We start from the raw sequence: 23,126 nt of genomic DNA, 5'->3' as shown, positions 1-23,126 counted from the left end.
CTCTTGCCCAATTGAGGTAACGGTAGGGTACCCATAGAGGTGCCTCCTTACCTCAAAGACTATTGTAGGAAGAGCTTAGAAAATGTGTCTCAAGAACTAGTCTTGTAGAGGACATCTTCAGGATGTTCTACTAATCTCCTTCAGTCACTAGACCCTCTTGGATAATTGGGACACTGAGAGGGTGCCCAAAGAGGTGCCTCCTTACCTCAAAGACTATCGTAAGATGTGCTTAGAAGATGGTTCTCAAGAACTAGTCTTGTAGAGGACATCTTCAGGATGTTCTACTAATCTCCTTCAGTCACCAGACCCTCTTGGATAATTGGGACACTGAGAGGGTGCCCATAGAGGTGCCTCCTTACCTCAAAGACTATCGTAGGATGTGCTTAGAAGATGGTTCTCAAGAACTAGTCTTGTAGAGGACATCTTCAGAATGTTATACTAATCTTCTGTCACTGGACTCTCTTGGTTAATTGGGACACCAAGAGGGTACCAAGAAAGAGGCCTCCCTACCTCAAAGTAGAAAGTGCTTGAAAGGAGGCTATGGAATACTGGTCTTCTCCTTGAGGAAGTTCTACAAGCCTATGGACCCAATGAACATCCCCAGCTCTGAGAATTTAGTTTACGGAAAATGTGTACCTATTCCTCCACCCCCCTGTCGGTTACTAGGTTCTCTTGGCCAATTGAGGCTTCCAGTGGACAATCTTGAAGCAGGGAGTGCTTAGAAGACAATGACTAGTGGTGGTCTTCTACCTGAAGACATCTTCAAGATTCTCTACTAGAGTAAAACTAATGGTTGCGTAAGGACCCACTAAGTAGCCCCTCATCTAAGGATAAACATAAGACTTTACAGAAATTGTGAACCAGATCATGTTCCACTGGGCACTTTTGGTTATTTGAGACGAGTGGGCACCCATAGAGGTGCCACCCTTCCTTAAAGGCTATCTTGGAGTAGAAAGGGCTGGAAAGAAGGGGTCTGCCTGAGGAAAACTAGTGATAGCATAAAGTCCTAAGAAGTTCTTAATCTGAAGATTTCAACATCCCCTCACCATTTGTGGTTGGGCCTTTTTGGTCAATTGGCACACTATAAGGGCACCCATAAAACTGCTTCCTTGGCTTACAGAATATCTTGAAGTAAGAAGTGCTTGAGTAGTGTGGACTACTGGATTCCTATCTAAGAAAGTCTTATCAAAGTTCTACTATGGACTACTATGGACATATGGACCTAATAAGAAGCCACTGATCTGAGGACTGAAGCCACACTTTATGGAAGTTGTATATCTTCCTCCCAAACTGGGCCTGGGCCCTCTTAGACAACTAAAAAACCAGGAGGACAATCTTGATGCTTAGAAGCTAACTCTGAAGTAGTCTTCTACCTGATGAGGATCTACTAGAGGTAAACTAGTGGTTGTCAATGGACTCAATAAGCAACCACTCATCACACTTTATAGAAATAGTCTATCACGGGGCCATCTTCAACAACCAGGGCACTAAGTGAGCACCCAAGGTGGGTTTTAGAAGAGTATGATGGAGTAGTTGTCTCCAACTTCCGACTGTTTATATCTTGTGTAACTACACTTGTCGGTCAAGTATACTTTGAGTTGTATTTTTGCAAAAAATGGAGATTCCCCATCTAAATGACCGTCCATTTTGGTCGAGGAAAGAGAGAATAACCACAGGCAGCATCCAAACCCGAGCAGGCCGTTCCGTCTGAGCACAGAATTTTGCAATACAAGCACCTGGTTTGCTTAAGTTTCCGTACACCAGGGCTGAGCGCACAGCTGGGAGACCCGGAGCGAATCCTGTACAATGTCACCTCTCCCAATGTAAACAGCGCTGACACTTCTCTTACCTTGCCCATTCCAGCGTGAGCGTGCCCCATCTTCACCACCACTGGAAAATTCGGTGTCGTCAGCTGTGGAAAAAGAAGCGCAATGTCAGCAAATGTGAGGTTGTGTAATGTAAGGTCAGCGAAACCGCTCCAATATAGAGAGAAGCAAAAAGAAACAAAAACACATCTGATTTATACTGCATATTGTAACTATAGAGACTAGCCAAGAAGAATAGTGAGCGCAGCTCTGGAGTATAATACAGGATAAGTAATGTAATGTATGTACACAGTGACTGCACCAGCAGAATAGTGAGCACAGCTCTGGAGTATAATACAGGATAAGTAATGTAATGTATGTACACAGTGACTGTACCAGCAGAATAGTGAGCGCAGCTCTGGAGTATAATACAGGATAAGTAATGTAATGTATGTACACAGTGACTGTACCAGCAGAATAGTGAGCGCAGCTCTGGAGTATAATACAGGATAAGTAATGTAATGTATGTACACAGTGACTGCACCAGCAGAATAGTGAGCGCAGCTCTGGAGTATAATACAGGACAAGTAATGTAATGTATGTACACAGTGACTGCACCAGCAGAATAGTGAGCGCAGCTCTGGAGTATAATACAGGATAAGTAATGTAATGTATGTACACAGTGACTGCACCAGCAGAATAGTGAGCGCAGCTCTGGAGTATAATACAGGATAAGTAATGTAATGTATGTACACAGTGACTGCACCAGCAGAATAGTGAGCGCAGCTCTGGAGTATAATACAGGACAAGTAATGTAATGTATGTACACAGTGACTGTACCAGCAGAATAGTGAGCGCAGCTCTGGAGTATAATACAGGATAAGTAATGTAATGTATGTACACAGTGACTGTACCAGCAGAATAGTGAGCGCAGCTCTGGAGTATAATACAGGATAAGTAATGTAATGTATGTACACAGTGACTGCACCAGCAGAATAGTGAGCGCAGCTCTGGAGTATAATACAGGATAAGTAATGTAATGTATGTACACAGTGACTGCACCAGCAGAATAGTGAGCGCAGCTCTGGAGTATAATACAGGATAAGTAATGTAATGTATGTACACAGTGACTGCACCAGCAGAATAGTGAGCGCAGCTCTGGAGTATAATACAGGATAAGTAATTTAATGTATGTACACAGTGACTGCACCAGCAGAATAGTGAGCGCAGCTCTGGAGTATAATACAGGATAAGTAATGTAATGTATGTACACAGTGACTGCACCAGCAGAATAGTGAGCGCAGCTCTGGGGTATAATACAGGATAAGTAATGTAATGTATGTACACAGTGACTGCACCAGCAGAATAGTGAGCGCAGCTCTGGAGTATAATACAGGATAAGTAATGTAATGTATGTACACAGTGACTGCACCAGCAGAATAGTGAGCGCAGCTCTGGAGTATAATACAGGATAAGTAATGTAATGTATGTACACAGTGACTGCACCAGCAGAATAGTGAGCGCAGCTCTGCAGTATAATACAGGACAAGTAATGTAATGTATGTACACAGTGACTGCACCAGCAGAATAGTGAGCGCAGCTCTGGAGTATAATACAGGATAAGTAATGTAATGTATGTACACAGTGACTGCACCAGCAGAATAGTGAGCGCAGCTCTGCAGTATAATACAGGACAAGTAATGTAATGTATGTACACAGTGACTGCACCAGCAGAATAGTGAGCGCAGCTCTGGAGTATAATACAGGATAAGTAATGTAATGTATGTACACAGTGACTGCACCAGCAGAATAGTGAGCGCAGCTCTGGAGTATTATACAGGAGAAGTAATGTAATGTATGTACACAGTGACTCCACAGCCTTCCTGTCGTTGCACTTTTCCAGCATATGAGCTAATTACTTGCTACATTTAGTCAGATGGGTCATGTATATCCAGCTCATCTGACATTCGCCGGTTCCACCCAGTGTCAGTTCTTCATTGGTTGCCCACAAGGTCAATTCCAAATGTACAAATATCAAAGCAGCATTTTTTTGTCCTGTGGAAGGGATGGGAGTGGAGACGTCTCTTCCTGTTTCAGAACATAAATCTTTTCACGAAAGAAGAACTTCAAAATATTACACAAGGCATAAATAATGTGATGTAATGTGTACGCAGGATGACAAGGGGGTTCATAGACTTTCACTATATCACAGTCATGCTAACGCGGATATTCTTCATTTATGTAACCAGGTCCTTTCATAAAGTGGAGCTATGTATTGTTCTACATTGTAACTCAGAAGTGTATGTTGTCTTTTAAATTTCAATTCACGTTTACAGTATATATAGTATTTTTATATTTTTGCACATAAAAAGTTAAGTCACTGGACACACACATTACTTATACTCCAGAGCTGCGCTCACTATTCTGCTGGTACAGTTAGGGTGAGTTCACACATCACGCGGCACTTTACTGCGTGTGAACTCACCCTTACTGTATACATACATTACATTACTTATTGCAGCCACCACTAGGTGGAGCTCATGAGCGCCCTGCAGACTGTTTATCCATTGGACTCTATCATTACACTGTATGCAGAAAGCTATGAACCTCCCCCTAGTGGTGTCTGCAGGTAGATCAGTTTCATATAACTATGCCTATGTTGGGGATTTGTAGCGCTGTATAATGGGGCACAGCTTTTGCAGTATTGGGACATTGGGTGACAAAGTATCCGCCGTTCCCCATTCATTCTCTCCATGTGTTATATATCCGCCCGGACTGTATCAGCCAAAACATTACAAGTTGAAGGACATGTTACACGTAGGACTGTAGATAACGTGCAATGACCAGTCCAGCTCTGCTACATCTGTTGCTGTTGGCATTAGCTCCAGTCGCATTGATCCGGGGGCCATGACAACATTCCAGGGAGCCGATTCATCTCCTGTTTTTGATTTCTGTTTTCACCCACACATTGTGTATCCCTATAGCATGTAAGGAATTGTCTGTCCCGGGGCCTAATGAGCAGCCGCGGCCACATGGGACCCGTTATCAGCACCAGCAAAGGAAGCGAAGACAATGGGCAGCACCTCCCGTCACATGGGATGAAAGGAAACTCTCCAGAAAAAGCGAATCTTGTCTGATGACATCATCACCTGAACTAAAGGGGGTTTCCAGCAAGACGTCAGGAATTGTGTCAAAAGTATCCTAGGATTCCATATTAGGGGAAGAGTGAAAGAGGATTTAAAGGAATTTTCCATCATTGCATACAAAGATCAAACCCTGGTACAGGACCTAAAGGGGAGGAGCATGAAACAGGAAGTCCAACCCGAGTCCTCTGTTACGGCATCAGGTTCCGCATTCCATCTCATGCCATTGTGGCCAATTGCAGGCTACAACCATCAAGTTGGGTCACGGTGATGTCACTGCTAATACGTCACCAGGATTTAAAGGGAAAGAGTGAACCCTAATTGTGGACCTTAAAGGGGCGGGGCATGAGACAGGAAGTCACGTCCACAAGAACTTAAGTTGCAGATATCTCCTGCTCTCCATACACCGGGCCGCCCGTTTCATCTCAGGTGACCCCGGTGCCTTCAGCAGTCACATGTTACGCACTGATGATGTCACCGCTAATATGACATCATAGATCATAGTGATCAGTTGTGATCTGTAAGGGCTACTAGTAAGTGTTTGATTTCCCTGCAGTGCCACCCCTGGCGAGATGAGGTATTACAAGTTCTCATTGATATCAGTGGGCTGTGCGCTATATGTAGGTATCGGACCCTCCAGTGGGTAATATCGGGAATGGGATTTCTTCCATAATTCATCATCACCCTCATCATCCTCTGACAGAAGCTGAAGGTCACTTATAAATAACTGCACTTAGCCTTGTATAATCTATAGGGAGGGGCCCCGCCATCCATCATCAGCTAAATCATGAGAACACCGACCCTGTGATGTCATATGACAGACCTGGGAACCCTGGAGTCAATATGACCCGGTCACCCCCTTATCTATATTTCGGTGACCCCATAATCTCATTACTGGAGTTGTACTCGTTGCCCTGAGGCTAATAGGGGTTAATTTCCTAAACCGGCTCGTAACCATTCATGGTGACATCTTTCTCTTGGGGGTTCACATATTTATTGATGGATCTCTTGGGCTTTTGGGATTTATACGTCACCTCCAGTGAATTTCCCCCTATAGCCGCAGACGGGTTGAATGATGTCCTTATAGGGACTGTCCCCTTTAAGGACCTATTTGGGTCCCTTAGCATAAGCTAGTCACAGTGACCCCTGCTGGGAACCGTAGTGATCATCTACCTGGCAGTAAGTGTTCATTGTCCCTGCAGCGCCTCCACAGGGGAGACAATGTATTGCATATGTCTGTGTAAGGCAGGACAGGATAAGTCCTCCAGAGTAGGAGACACTCTTTCTTCTCTAGTCACTAAGGGCAAGAGATGAGAGACCGAAACAGAAAAACCTCACCTCCCCCCATTAATAAATACAACTAGGTTCTCTAAAATGGACAACCCCGTTAAGAGTGAGTAGTGGTGTTCTTACTATACCAGAATTAGGAATGAACTACCTTCAGACACCACTAGGGGAAGCCATAGAATATAAAATGCTAGCTGTATACATCCATAGGCAGTTAGCTCCCCCTAGTGGTGGCTGCAGGCAGCCAAAGTTACATTTATCAAGTCTAAACATTAGAGTTCCCCTTTAATAATATGTTATGAATAGATCAGGGGCCACGTCGGTGGGAGGAGGAGGCCGGAGGACTGTGGCAACCACTAACATCAAGAGATGGCCCAAAAAATTGCTGGACATCCAATGACATCCAGTAAAATCAGAGAACCCCCAATGAAAATAATAGCTGTTGCCTTGTAATGCGCCACGTTCAGCGTCACGTAAAATTACAGAAATTTCTAGAAATTGGGGGGGGGGGGGAGGAGGAGAACTTTCAAAAAAGTTTTTTAAAATTTCCATCGCAACCAGAAAAACAAACGGTTAAAATTTCACATTTTGCAACATGTAAGAGAGAGGTGAACCAGCGTGTGACAGCGAAGGAACTTTCCGGAAAGTTCTTCAGAATATGAACAACTTCTGCTTTGTCGCAAAAGGAGGCCTGACGTCGGCGGTTTACGATACGGAAAAAAAGCTAGAAATTCTCTAGTCATCGCCTTTACCGCTAGGCCTTCACTTGGCCTGCCCTTTAGGAAACTGGGAAAGCTGAGTGGTGAAAGTCATACGGGTTATCACTCAGCTTTCCCAGATTCTGAACAGTAATTTATTGCAAGTCTAAGCAGCGTTTCACGTCGGGATTTTGGGAAAGCTGGGTGACGCATGATAACACAGACCAAACTGATTTTCGTTTGACTTTTACTAGGGGGCATCCTTCAGGACTCTAGGAAAGCTGAGTGATAAGCAGTAACACAAGCCATTTTTCCTAGATAAAAATGAAATGCTACATAGCGGCATCTAGGTAGTGTTACCTTTCAGGATTGCAGAAAGTTGTGTGACTGCGCCCATCACCAGCTTTTCTAGACTTCTGCATGGCAATTCTATCTAGATATTCAGTAATACATTATATGTGTCTGTAGCCTTCATACCTAGGTAGTGTTACCCTTCAGGTTTCTGGAAAGCTGTGTTGCTGTGGTTGTCACCCAACTTTTCTAGACTTCTGAATGTCAATTCTATCTAGATATGTAGTAATACATCTGATGTATCTATATCAATCGTACTTAGGCAGTGTTACCTTTCAGGGCTCTGGAAAGTTGTGTTTCTAGACTTCTGACAGCAATTCTATCTAGATAAGCAATAATATATCCAATGTGACTGTATACTCGGGAGTGTCATCACCATTCAGGATTCCGGAAAGTTGTGTGATTGTGGCCATCGCCCAACTTTTCTAGACTTCTGAACGGCAATTCTATCTAGATATGTAGCAATACATCTGATGTATCTATATCATTCATACTTCGGTAGTGTTACCTTTCAGGGTTCTGGAAAGTTGTGTGACTGCTGCACTCAGCACCCAGCTTTTCTAGACTTCTGACAGCAATTCTATCTAGATCAGAAATAATATATCCAATGTGACTGTATACTTTATGCCTCGGGAGTGTCATCACCATTCAGGATTCTGGAAAGTTGTGTGATTGTGGCCATCACCCGGCTTTTCTAGATGTCTGAATGACAATTCTGCCTCAATATGCCGCAATACATCCGAATCTATGTAGTGTTGCTCTTCAGGATTCTGGAAAGCTGCCTGACTATTGTCATCACCCAGCTTTTCTAGACTACTGAATGTCTACAATACATTCCCCCTTACTACAGACCGGCACCTGAAAGCTGTGTAATAATATTCTGATTGGTTGTCACCCAGCTTTCCCAGGAGCAGATAACCCATATGGGATAATGTCTTGAATTTTCCGTTGATTTGTGACCCTCTGCGCCATCGGTCGGATCTCTCTTTCATCGTCCTGAGGACACCGTAAGACATTCCCTATGTAATTCTATAGACTTTATCCATCACAGTGTCCGGGCCGTGTCACCGGCGGTTGAATAATCGCCGGATGGCGGTCTATTTATATACCGTGAGAGGGACGAGACCTGCGCTCATTACCACGGCTCCCGAGATGATGAAGTGTCCGCACGGGAGACGCTTAGTTCAGGACTTTCTCAAGGTAAATGATCAGAAAATGGATACGACAAATGTCAGAACACTTCACGTATCGCTGTCGCCGCCGCCACAGGTCATGGAGGTCACACGAGGTCGCTCCTTCATTGTCAACCATGCGGGAGATTTATTAAAAAGGGTGCAAAGGAAAAAGTGGAGCTGTTGCCCATAGCAACCCATCAGAATCAGGTTGAAGTGAAAATGAAAGTAGTGATCTGATTGGTTGATATGCCCAATTATGTCACATTTGTACCCATTTAATACCTCTCCCCCTACTGTATTATATATATTGTATAGTATATAGGTGTATTATTCCAGTGAGTATATGCAGGGGCGGATTGAGGATACCATGAGCCCCCTTCCCTAATTCCCACCTTTCGCCCCTCTATACAGTATAATGTCCCATAGTGGCCCCTCTATACTGTATAATGTCCCATAGTGGCCCCTCTATACAGTATAATATCCCATAGTGGCCCCTCTATACTGTATAATGTCCCATAGTGGCCCCTCTATACTGTATAATGTCCCATAGTGGCCCCTCTATACTGTATAATGTCCCATAGTGGCCCCTCTATACAGTATGATATCCCATAGTGGCCCCTCTATACTGTATAATGTCCCATAGTGGCCCCTCTATACAGTATAATATCCCATAGTGGCCCCTCTATACTGTATAATGTCCCATAGTGGCCCCTCTATACTGTATAATGTCCCATAGTGGCCCCTCTATACTGTATAATGTCCCATAGTGGCCCCTCTATACAGTATGATATCCCATAGTGGCCCCTCTATACTGTATAATGTCCCATAGTGGCCCCTCTATACTGTATAATGTCCCATAGTGGCCCCTCTATACTGTATAATGTATTACCCTGTACATAGTATTATCCCCCATAGTGGCCCCTGCACACAGCATACCTCCCAACTTTTGAAGAACTGAAAGAGGGACAAAATGTGCGGGGCGCTGCGCGCGCCGCGGCAATTTTAGCCCCGCCTACTTTTGTGTTGACTCCGCCCACTCGTTAATTTTTCATGTGCCCGCACACAGTATAATCCTCCTACAGTCACCCGTAAATTATATGTCCCCCCTCTATCTCTCCCCCAGTTTCATATACACCCTTCATCTGCCCCCAGTTTCATGTCCCTCTTCCATCTCTGCCCCCAGATTCATGTCCTCTCCATCTCTGCCCCCAGATTCATGTCCCCACATCTCTGCCCCCAGTTTCATGTCCTCTCCATCTCTGCCCCCAGTTTCATGTCCTCTCCATCTCTGCCCCCAGATTCATGTCCCTCCATCTCTGCCCCCAGATTCATGTCCCTCCATATCTGCCCCCAGATTCATGTCCCCCATCTCTGCCCCCAGATTCATGTCCCCCCATCTCTGCCCCCAGATTCATGTCCTCTCCATCTCTGCCCCCAGATTCATGTCCCTCCATCTCTGCCCCCAGATTCATGTCCCTCCATATCTGCCCCCAGATTCATGTCCCCCATCTCTGCCCCCAGATTCATGTCCCCACATCTCTGCCCCCAGTTTCATGTCCTCTCCATCTCTGTCCCCAGATTCATGTCCTCTCCATCTCTGCCCCCAGATTCATGTCCCCCATCTCTGCCCCCAGATTCATGTCCCCCATCTCTGCCCCTAGATTCATGTCCCCACATCTCTGCCCCCAGATTCATGTCCCACATCTCTGCCCCCAGATTCATGTCCCCTCCATCTCTGCCCCCAGATTCATGTCCTCTCCATCTCTGCCCCCAGATTCACGTTCCACCTCCACATTAAACTTACCTTCTCCTCCGCTCCCTCGCCGCTCTCTGCCTGCCTCTCTCGCTGACACATGCGGCTGAAGGAAGGAGCTGACACAGCTCCTTCAGCCGCATGTGTCAGCGAGAGAGAGACGCAGCAGCGAAGTGAGCACGCGAGCAGCTTCAGCCGCATGTGTCAGGGAGAGAGGCGGGCAGCGGCGAAGCGAGGAGCTGACCTGTGTCAGCTCCTTGCTTCAGCCGCATATGTGTTCAACTCAGATCTGCGTCCTCTGGACGCAGATCTGAGTTGAAATCGGGACATACCTCCCTCCAACCGGGACCGCGGGACATGTCACCCAAATCGGGACTGTCCCGCGGAAATCGGGACGGTTGGGAGGTATGACACAGTATTATGTCCCATAGTGGCCCCTGCACACAGTATTATGTCCCATAGTGGCCCCTGCACACAGTATTATGTCCCCATAGTGGCCCCTGCACACAGTATTATGTCCCATAGTGGCCCCTGCACACAGTATTATGTCCCATAGTGGCCCTTCTGTACAGTATTATGTCCCATAGTGGCCCCTCTATACAGTATTATGTCCCATAGTGGCCCCTCTATACAGTATTATGCCCCATAGTGGCCCCTCTATACAGTATAATGTCCCATAGTGGCCCCTCTATACAATATTATGTCCCATAGTGGCCCCTGCACACAGTATAATGTCCCATAGTGGCCCCTGCACACAGTATTATGTCCCATAGTGGCCCCTCTATACAGTATAATGTCCCATAGTGGCCCCTGAACACAGTATAATGCCCCATAGTGGCCCCTGCACACAGTATTTTGTCCCATAGTGGCCCCTCTATACAGTATTATGTCCCATAGTGGCCCCTGCACACAGTATTATGTCCCATAGTGGCCCTTCTGTACAGTATTATGTCCCATAGTGGCCCCTCTATACAGTATTATGTCCCATAGTGGCCCCTCTATACAGTATTATGCCCCATAGTGGCCCCTCTATACAGTATAATGTCCCATAGTGGCCCCTCTATACAGTATAATGTCCCATAGTGTCCCCTGAACACAGTATAATGTCCCATAGTGGCCCCTGAACACAGTATAATGCCCCATAGTGGCCCCTGCACACAGTATTATGCCCCATAGTGGCCCCTGCACACAGTATTATGTCCCATAGTGGCCCCTGCACACAGTATTATGTCCCATAGTGGCCCCTGCACACAGTATTATGTCCCATAGTGGCCCCTGCACACAGTATTATGCCCCATAGTGGCCCCTGCACACAGTATTATGTCCCATAGTGGCCCCTGCACACAGTATTATGTCCCATAGTGGCCCCTCTATACAGTATAATGTCCCATAGTGGCCCCTCTATACAGTATAATGTCCCATAGTGGCCCCTGAACACAGTATAATGTTCCATAGTGGCCCCTGCACACAGTAGTATGTCCCATAGTGGCCCCTGCACACAGTAGTATGTCCCATAGTGGCCCCTGCACACAGTATAATGCCCCATAGTGGCCCCTGCACACAGTATTATGTCCCATAGTGGCCCCTCTATACAGTATTATGTCCCATAGTGGCCCCTCTATACAGTATAATGTCCCATAGTGGCCCCTCTATACAGTATTATGTCCCATAGTGGCCCCTGCACACAGTATTATCCCCCATAGTGGCCCCTGCACACAGTATTATGTCCCATAGTGGCCCCTGCACACAGTATAATGTCCCATAGTGGCCCCTGCACACAGTATTATGTCCCATAGTGGCCCCTGCACACAGTATTATGTCCCATAGTGGCCCCTCTATACAGTATAATGTCCCATAGTGGCCCCTGCACACAGTATTATGTCCCATAGTGGCCCCTGCACACAGTATTATGTCCCATAGTGGCCCCTCTATACAGTATAATGTCCCATAGTGGCCCCTGCACACAGTATTATGTCCCATAGTGGCCCCTGCACACAGTATAATGCCCCATAGTGGCCCCTGCACACAGTATTATGTCCCATAGCGGCCTCCACACCTGCAGGTATTTAGGGAGGCCATTCAAAGGGCCCTTTATTTTGGACCTCTAGGAAACCCTAAGACTATGGGGCCATTTCCACTGCAGCCCATTTCACAGGACCCATAAAGGTCACACGATTCTACCGGAGCCCTGTCGTCCAGTTCCTGTGATTTCTGAAACTGGTTCAGGACTTTTGGGGGCATCAGATGTGTGACCTTTCACCTCCTCTGGGATACAGACTCTGTATTCCTGAAATCTCTGTCAGTGCGCGGTCCCTTTCAGAGGCGCGGTGTTATCGGCTGCGGGGTAATTACTCATTTTCTATCATTTCCAGAATCCTTTTAACATTTTTCCCTATTGCACAAACATTTCCCACCCTCCCCGGCCGCGGAGACGAGGAGCAGAGCAATATTATGTGACAGGTAATTATCAGCGGGCCCTCCGCTCTCCACTGCGCCTGATTAGGGATCGCGCCAAGGAAATTTGCATCAACTATAGGAAACATTTTCACGTTCCATGCAAATCCCAAAATGTAAACAGATGACAGTGCACGCGTGCGACCTCCCCAGAGCCACATATATGGATTTACACTGTAGAGGCTCCGGCAATGTGCAAACGGCAAGGGACTGGAGGGCTAATGCAAAAACTGGGGGGTGATGATGAAGAGCCAGGGCCGGGGTCCTAAAAATATCCTCGGCCAGAGACGTTACTTGAAGCTCCAGCGCCCTAATGTAAAATATGTAATGGGCCCCCACTTACTATGCACTGTCTATAGTACTGGTCATGTACTTTGGGCCATGTGACCTTTGGGCCCCCCTCAGGCTCCAGGGCCCAGCAGGAACTGCTACCCCTGCACCCCCTATACTTGACCTTGGCGATTAGATTCAGGACGAGGGCAGTAAACAGATACTTTGCCCCTTTTTACCCCAAATAGGAATGTTTAAGCCCCACCCCCATGACCACTTCTAAATGCCCCCAGACTGGGTATGGTCACTCGCTTTTGGCTTGGGTTTTGTAAATCATGCCTTCGCTTTGGGCCAGGACATGCTAGAATTTGCCTTAAGATTTGTTTCCAAAAAAATTCTAAATTTGTTTTTGAAATTCAAAAATTTGTTTATGAAAAAAATAAAAAAAATTAGGGCATTTTCATCATTTCCCCCTTTGGGCCCCACACACGCCCCTTTATTGTGATGTAGCCACAGCACGTGGTTAATTCACCCCTCTTTTTTTGGGGAGCCTCCTGGATGTTCTGGGACAGCAGGCAAGTATGAATAAGGGTAAAGGAAAGTCTATCCATAAATATTGGTAGGGTAGAGGGGGAAAGCCTTGACCCTGACTGGGGTGGGGGGTCAACACTTTCCAATCGTTGGGTGTCTGATTTACGGTGCTGGTTGAAGGGGCAGGGCAAACTCTATGGTCTCTTAACAGGCACAGCGCCCTCCATTCTGTAGTGGGTGTGTGTGGTACTACATGTAGCTCTGTTTCACTCCATCTAAGCTGCAGTACCAGATACAGCCACTAAGTAATGAAGGCGCTGTACCCGGTAAACAATGAAAAGTCTGACCTCTGTCGTGACCTCTTCAAATGGTGGGGGCGCCAAGAGTTGCACCCCCTCCAATGTTATTTTGGTAGTCGTCTTTACTCTACACCTCTATAGTCACCCTTACTTATAATCTACAGCTAAATCTCTATTATATTATTTGCTAGTTTTTAATTTTTTTTTTAGGAAGGTGCCCTTTAAGACTGGCAGCCATCTTGCCCACCGTAGGTGTATACAATAGATATTTGATCTGCCATCCTCTAGTAAGGTCTGCTTCGGTAAAGTTTCCGCTGGCGGCCCAGCTACCCTAATCCGTGACTAGGGGATGCCAAGTTTATGGCCGCAGGGTGCCAGTGTCATCTGCTCAGTGTCAGGAAGAGGGCAGGAAAGCTGGCAGGGTGCGCGGCACAGATGAGCGTTTTGCTGAGAGCCCCGGAACGTGCCAGCTTCTTTGTCTACCTTGGTCCTCGCCGTCTATGTCACAGCCCATGAATGCGACGCCTCCTCACTCCACATTTTTGTTTACGTTCGCTTTCGATCGGGTTCAGGGACCATAACATGTTAATGAGAACAAGGCGGCGGGCGGACTTTGTTATATTTGGGAGGGTATAAAAAGCCGTGGTCGACTGGTCGCAGTCCAATAGAGCCGGAAGCCTTGCAAAGGCGTAGCGCCTGAAATCCTCTGTGCTGCTGGAAGCACTGCCTGTGCCGTCACATGTCATCCTGTGTTCACTAATACCATTAGACTGCTACGGAGCAGGGTCACATGATCAGGAAGGACCGTCCCTTTAAATGACAAACAAATGTGACTTATTAGACACCATTATAGGCCAGTGAGGTGTCTGCTCTGGAGGTAATGAAGACGAATGACTAGAGAGATTGTGACCATATGCTAGGCCTCCGGAGTGCGCTACGACTAAATCTTCCCCTTCATGTGCCCTGTAGTTGAATGCAATATATTGTTCTCTGTTATCAGCTGTATCAAATAAATCTGCACCAAACGTCATCAGCTTATTCCCATTCATTTCAGTGGAGCTCAGGCGCAATACCAGACACAACCTGTGGACAGGTGTGGCACTATTTCGTAAAAAAAAATTTTTATACAATATATCTTTATGATTTTTGTTGTTTTTCCCACTTTTCAGGTATTTTTGAAGCTTGGAAACCATCAGTAAGTTGCGGGTGACGGATTGATCGCACTTGTTGTGTTTCTATATACTGATATGAATGAACTTAGCTGCGCAGCATATACCCAGCCTCAGCAACGTAATTAAAAACAACAGACAGGTAATAATAAGAAGAATGGATAAGCAGCACCAACTTGCTGACAGTTTCCAGGTACAAATAGTAGTTAACCCAGTTAAAGGCAACCTTTAACTACCTCAACCAACTCCAACTCTTTGCATCTGTAAATTGGCGCCGCTCCACTGATTCTGGCACAGGTGGAATTTTTTCTCTAGCCCTCACCATTCCTGAGCAATCAGTTCTTGTAGTTTCAGCCCCAACATGCTACTATCAGATGGGTGGTCCTAGACTACCTGTTTCAGCTCAGGACCGCCCACAGTAGAGGGTGTACTTATTATACTGGGTGCTGAAATTTAAAAGCACTGATTGCTCTGGAATGGTGGGGGCTAGAGAAAAAATTCCAACTGTGCCAGATTCAGTGGAGCGCCACCTATTGAAGGATGCAAAGAGTTGGAAGTTTGTGGATATGGTGAAAGTTTCCCTTTAAATTCCTCAATATTTTACAGGCACTAGAATAAAGAGCGGGGGGGTTATTTTGCTATAGGGACCCCTCCTCAGTTGGGTCTCTGGATTTTAGTATAGCAAATGTAGTTCACGTGTGTGTCAGATGATGCACCATGATGTCAAGATGCAGACAAAGGGGTCAAGTGCTGTTCAGACTATAAATCAGATCAATTTTCGGTTAATCTGAGTCCCAGTCATGGCTGCGCGCTGCACGGTCTGAATTATACACATGTCCTGGATCCTACACTTGGACTGCGCGCTGGGAGACTAAGCCCAGACTGGGACATTTAAAGGAACGGCGGCCAAATGAACCATAATATGGTGCCAAATCACAGTGGGAGGAATATGTATGCCAGGACAAGGGGTGGGGGCTGTATGACACTAATATTAATATAGACTGGAGGACGGTATATACTACAGAGAGGTATTAAGCAGTGGGAAGGAGGGGTGTCGAGAAAAAAAAAATAAAACCAGTCTGAGGTCATCCTACAACCAGGGTAGGGCAAACCAGATCCCGTTAAATACCCCCTACCAAGGACTGGTATGAGTACCAATTAGAGGCGTAACATGAAGAATTGAGGCCCCAATACAAAATCCAAAGAAAGGGGCCCTGTTTACTTTTGCTATTTACAACAGTGGATTATTACCAGGCCCCCTCCGGCTCCAGGGCCCGGTAGTGACTGCTACATCCGCACCACCTGGTACCGTTTAAAGGGATTCTATCATTAAAATTGTATTTTTTCTGTCTGCCTTAAGAAAGACTATTCTTCTCCTACCTTTAGATGTCTTCCCCGCACCGCCGTTCGGTAGAAATCCCCGTTTTCATCGGTATGCAAATGAGTTCTCTCGCAGCACTGGGGGCGGGCCCCAGCACTCAAACAGCACTAGGGGCGTCCCCAATGCAGCCAGAGAACTCTTCAGCGCCGCCTCCATCTTCATCTGGAACGGCCTCTCTTCACATCTTCTTCGGGCGCTGGGTTCAAACTGCGCATGCCCGCTGGCCACAAGAAAATGGCCGCTTACACATACACACGTGCGCAGTCGGCTTTGCCCGAGGCCTAGAAGTTTGAACTCAGCTTCGGAGGACGCGAAGAGAGACCGTTCCAGATGAAGGCGGCGGTGGAGATTTTTCTCGCAGTATTGGGGATGCCCCCAGTGCTGATTGAGCGCCGGGGCCCACCCCCAGTGCTGCGAGAGAACTCATTTGCATACTGACAAAGACCGGGATTTCTACTGATTGGTGGCCCGGAGAAGACATCTAAAGGTAGGAGAAGGCTATTCCGACGTGGTAGACAGAAAAATTACAATTTTAATGATAGAACCCCTTTAAATTTTAGATAATTCTAGGGCCAATTAGGTTTGCCCCATGGTGATCTGGATAAACACTGCCTAGGATTGGGAAGAGGAGCAAACTGTGCCTGTCTCCCAAGGGGCCATGTTTCCATAAGCCCAACCCCTTTTTGGGTCCATTTCTTGGGACCCTCCCATTAAAATGGGGTAGTTGGGTTCATTGCTTTGCTGGTGTAGAGGAAGGCCCCCTCTAGCTTTACCACCCCGTACGCCCTGACAGTACACATATCCTTTTAGAGTTACATTTTTTAGGTGCTACATAAACAACAATCAAGAATAATCCGGATACTCTGAATATTAACTCTCAAAATTTTTAAAGGGTGTCTCCAGGTGTTTATAAATAAAGTTTATTGAAATGAAGGCTATAGCGCCTCATACTATATAACATAGATCCTGCCTTTATTTCCTTCTTGGGAGCCCTTCTCAAGGACACCGGCGACATGAACCGTACACTAATGGGGAACCAGTATGTGACAGAGTGTGACTACCCACTGCGTTTGTTTCAATAAACTTTATTTATAAACAGAATTTTTGATTCCTAATTTCCCAGAAGTTCAATATGCTGTTGAGAATTACATTGTTGACTTTACTGTGTTTTTACTCGAACTTTCCTGAAGTCGTGGAGCTATATCTTAAGGCGTTCGTACTGTAAATAGTGTTATTGTCTAGCGGGGAGTGATCTTTTTGTTCCATCGTTATGTGACATCTATATGGGCAGTGAACGGGCTGAGTCACTGGGATGGGAACGTGCTTGGAACATCACAAAACTATAGGAAAGAAAACAAGGATGGTGTATATGGAGGGAAGGGGGGGATAAGCACATGTCTGCAGGGCTGAGCTGTCAGGGGCCTTCCTCTTGGGGTCGGCCCACGCTGGGGTCCCGTCATTAGCTCAGGGGTGCAACGTACTCTGTGTCTGTTTTGGGGAAATGATTCATGCTTTATGTACAGTCGACCCACTGACTCACAATGAGAAGCAGAAGGTAATGTGAATTCACAAGACTCAGACACAAGTCTCCTTCCCAAAGTTCTGCAGAAATGAGCATAGGAAAAATACCGTATGTGTAATATGTCTGTACAGTGCTTATAGAAACCTGCCTGTGGTGGAGACGTAACCACCGAGCAGAAAATTTCCAAAATAAAAGACAACTATAAGTGATCTGACTGAGAAATTTAACTGTTATAATACTGCACCTTACGTACAAGAATATAACTACTATAATACTGCTCCTATGTACAAGAATATAACTACTATAATACTGCTCCTATGTACAAGAATATAACTACTATAATACTGCTCCTATGTACAAGAATATAACTACTATAATACTGCTCCTATGTACAAGAATATAACTACTATAATACTGCTCCTATGTACAAGAATCTAACTACCATAATACTACTCCTATGTACAAGAATATAACTACTATAATACTACCTCCTATGTACAAGAATATAACTACTATAATACTACTCCTATGTACAAGAATATAACTACTATAATACTACTCCTATGTACAAGAATATAACTACTATAATACTACTCCTATGTACAAGAATATAACTACTATAATATTACCTCCTATGTACAAGAATATAACTACTATAATACTGCCCCCTATGTACAAGAATATAACTACTATAATACTGCTCCTATGTACAAGAATATAACTACTATAATACTGCTCCTATGTACAAGAATATAACTACTATAATACTGCCCCTATGTACAAGAATATAACTACTATAATATTACCTCCTATGTACAAGAATATAACTACTATAATACTGCCCCTATGTACAAGAATATAACTACTATAATATTACCTCCTATGTACAAGAATATAACTACTATAATACTACCTCCTATGTACAAGAATATAACTACTATAATACTACTCCTATGTACAAGAATATAACTACTATAATACTTCTCCTATGTACAAGAATATAACTACTATAATACTACTCCTATGTACAAGAATATAACTACTATAATACTACTCCTATGTACAAGAATATAACTACTATAATACTACCTCCTATGTACAAGAATATAACTACTATAATATTACCTCCTATGTACAAGAATATAACTACTATAATACTGCTCCTATGTACAAGAATATAACTACTATAATACTGCCCCCTATGTACAAGAATATAACTACTATAATACTGCTCCTATGTACAAGAATATAACTACTATAATACTGCTCCTATGTACAAGAATATAACTACTATAATACTGCCCCTATGTACAAGAATATAACTACTATAATATTACCTCCTATGTACAAGAATATAACTACTATAATACTGCTCCTATGTACAAGAATATAACTACTATAATACTACCTCCTATGTACAAGAATATAACTACTATAATATTACCTCCTATGTACAAGAATATAACTACTATAATGCTACTCCTATGTACAAGAATATAACTACTATAATACTGCTCCTATGTACAAGAATATAACTACTATAATACTGCTCCTATGTACAAGAATATAACTACTATAATACTGCTCCTATGTACAAGAATATAACTACTATAATACTGCCCCCTATGTATAATAATATAACTACTATAATACTACTCCTATGTACAAGAATATAACTACTATAATACTGCTCCTATGTACAAGAATATAACTACTATAATACTGCTCCTATGTACAAGAATATAACTACTATAATACTGCTCCTATGTACAAGAATATAACTACTATAATACTACTCCTATGTACAAGAATATAACTACTATAATACTACTCCTATGTACAAGAATATAACTACTATAATACTACTCCTATGTACAATAATATAACTACTATAATACTACTCCTATGTACAAGAATATAACTACTATAATACTACTCCTATGTACAAGAATATAACTACTATAATATTACCTCCTATGTTCAAGAATATAACTACTATAATACTACTCCTATGTACAAGAATATAACTACTATAATATTACCTCCTATGTTCAAGAATATAACTACTATAATACTACTCCTATGTACAAGAATATAACTACTATAATACTGCTCCTATGTACAAGAATATAACTACTATAATATTGCTCCTATGTACAAGAATATAACTACTATAATACTACTCCTATGTACAAGAATATAACTACTATAATACTACCTCCTATGTACAAGAATATAACTACTATAATACTGCTCCTACGTACAAGAATATAACTACTATAATACTGCTCCTATGTACAAGAATATAACTACTATAACACTGCTCCTATGTACAAGAATATAACTACTATAATACTGCTCCTATGTACAAGAATATAACTACTATAATACTGCTCCTACGTACAAGAATATAACTACTATAATACTGCTCCTATGTACAAGAATATAACTACTATAATACTACTCCTATGTACAAGAATATAACTATAATACTGCCTCCTATGTACAAGAATATAACTACTATAATACTACCTCCTATGTACAAGGATATAACTACTATAATACTGCTCCTATGTACAAGAATATAACTACTATAATACTGCTCCTATGTACAAGAATATAACTACTATAATACTACTCCTATGTACAAGAATATAACTACTATAATACTACTCATATGTACAAGAATATAACTACTATAATACTGCCCCTATGTACAAGAATATACAGTCCTATGAAAAAGTTTGGGCACCCCTATTAATCTTAATCATTTTTAGTTCTAAATATTTTGGTATTTGCAGCAGCCATTTCAGTTTGATATATCTAATAACTGATGGACACAGTAATATTTCAGGATTGAAATGAGGTTTATTGTACTAACAGAAAATGCGCAATATGCATTAAACCAAAATTTGACCGGTGCAAAAGTATGGGCACCTCAACAGAAAAGTGACATTAATATTTAGTAGATCCTCCTTTTGCAAAGATAACAGTCTCTAGTCGCTTCCTGTAGCTTTTAATCAGTTCCTGGATCCTGGATAAAGGTATTTTGGACAAACAATTCAAGTTCAGTTAAGTTAGATGGTGGCCGAGCATGGACAGCCCGCTTCAAATCATCCCACAGATGTTCAATGATATTCAGGTCTGGGGACTGGGATGGCCATTCCAGAACATTGTAATTGTTCCTCTGCATGAATGCCTGAGGATTTGGAGCGGTGTTTTGGATCATTGTCTTGCTGAAATATCCATCCCCGGCGTAACTTCAACTTCGTCACTGATTCTTGAACATTATTCTCAAGAATCTGCTGATACTGAGTGGAATCCATGCGACCCTCAACTTTAACAAGATTCCCGATGCCGGCATTGGCCACACAGCCCCAAAGCATGATGGAACCTCCACCAAATTTTACAGTGGGTAGCATGTGTTTTTCTTGGAATGCTGTTTCTTTTTGGACGCCATGCATAACGCCTTTTTTTATAACCAAACAACTCAATTTTTGTTTCCAAAATGAAGCTGACTTGTCCAAATGTGCTTTTTCATACCTCAGGCAACTCTATTTGTGGCGTACGTGCAGAAACGGCTTCTTTCTCATCACTCTCCCATACAGCTTCTATTTGTGCAAAGTGCGCTGTATAGTTGACCGATGCACAGTGACACCATCTGCAGCAAGATGATGCTGCAGCTCTTTGGAGGTGGTCTGTGGATTGTTCTTGACTGTTCTCACTATTCTTCTTCTCTGCCTTTCTGATATTTTTCTTGGCCTGCCACTTCTGGGCTTAACAAGAACTGTCCCTGTGGTCTTCCATTTCCTTACTATGTTCCTCACAGTGGAAACTGACAGGTTAAATCTCTGAGACAACGTTTTGTATCCTTCCCCTGAACAACTATGTTGAACAATCTTTGTTTTCAGATCATTTGAGAGCAGGCTGTCCATGTTCGGCGACCATCAAACTTAACTGAACTTGAATTGTTTTGTAGAAAGAAATGGTCCAAAATCCCTTCATCCAGGATCCAGGAACTGATTAAAAGCTACAGGAAGCGACTAGAGGCTGTTATCTTTGCAAAAGGAGGATGTACTAAATATTAATGTCACTTTTCTGTTGAGGTGCCCATATTTTTGCACCGGTCAAATTTTGGTTTAATGCATATTGCACATTTTCTGTTAGTACAATAAACCTCATTTCAATCCTGAAATATTACTGTGTCCATCAGTTATTAGATATATCAAACTGAAATGGCTGTTGCAAACACCAAAATATTTAGAACTAAAAATGATTAAGATTAATAGGGGTGCCCAAACTTTTTCATAGGACTGTAACTACTATAATACTGCTCCTATGTACAAGAATATAACTACTATTATACTACTCCTATGTACAAGAATATAACTACTATAATACTGCTCCTATATACAAGAATATAACTACTATAATACTACCCCCTATGTCCAAGGATATAACTACTATAATACTGCTCCTATGTACAAGAATATAACTACTATAATACTGCCCCCTATGTACAAGGATATAACTACTATATTACTACCTCCTATGTATTGGGGTTACTATTTGCAATTTTTTAGGTACATTTGACCACTTTAAAAACTAAACTATTGGACACACTATCACTGATCTGCTTTCCTGGAGATTTTCTGGCCAGATCCTTCTGGATTATTCTACTACTGATGACTGATCCTACAAAAGTGAAGACCAGGATAAACAGAACGCAGCAGTTGCACAATGTTCACATTGGTTGCGGGCCACCATTGTGGGGAGCCCAGCGCTGCTCCGGTGGCTGATTCACATGTCTTCAGACATCCACCCTCTGTCTGCAAGTCTGAACAGCGGAGAATGTGGCAGCGCCGCCCTAGAAGACAAGTGCCGTCTGACTTCTCAGGGCTCTGGATTCTTCATCATGATCTTCACTACCCTACACAGGCGTTACTAGAGTCTTACATCTGCCACACCTGCCTTTAGCCATGTTAACTGGGACTAAATAACAGCGCCATACAGTGCTAACAATACTGTTATACAATACTAAATGTAGTAATACTGCCACACTGTGCTCACATCTGTAATGAGGAAATAATACTCCCATACATCACCAAATAATAATTCTGCCAGGCAGCGCTTAAATGACAATATAGTTATACAGTACTCATGTAATAATTCTGCTACACAGTACTCATTTAATAGTACTATGACACAGTGACCAATTAATAGTCTATTGCCCAAATAATAATGCTGATATGATCACACAGTGACCAAATATAATGTGGTCAAACAGT

General features: G+C 43.5%; 1 protein-coding gene across 1 annotated transcript in view; it reads right to left on the bottom strand.

The window, feature by feature from the left end:
• Nucleotides 1-23,126, bottom strand: part of SYN3 (synapsin III) — a 159,761-nt gene that overhangs the window by 20,474 nt on the left and 116,161 nt on the right. Inside the window, exon 7 of the mRNA XM_075275357.1 lies at nucleotides 1,850-1,912. Coding sequence (XP_075131458.1) covers nucleotides 1,850-1,912 — 63 coding nt within the window. The remainder of the gene's footprint in view (nucleotides 1-1,849; nucleotides 1,913-23,126) is intronic.

Source organism: Leptodactylus fuscus, chromosome 5 (assembly GCF_031893055.1).
Source record: "Leptodactylus fuscus isolate aLepFus1 chromosome 5, aLepFus1.hap2, whole genome shotgun sequence".
NCBI lineage: Eukaryota > Metazoa > Chordata > Amphibia > Anura > Leptodactylidae > Leptodactylus > Leptodactylus fuscus.
The sequence above is the reverse complement of the archived record's forward strand: the minus strand, read 5'-3'. Positions and strand labels throughout refer to the sequence as shown.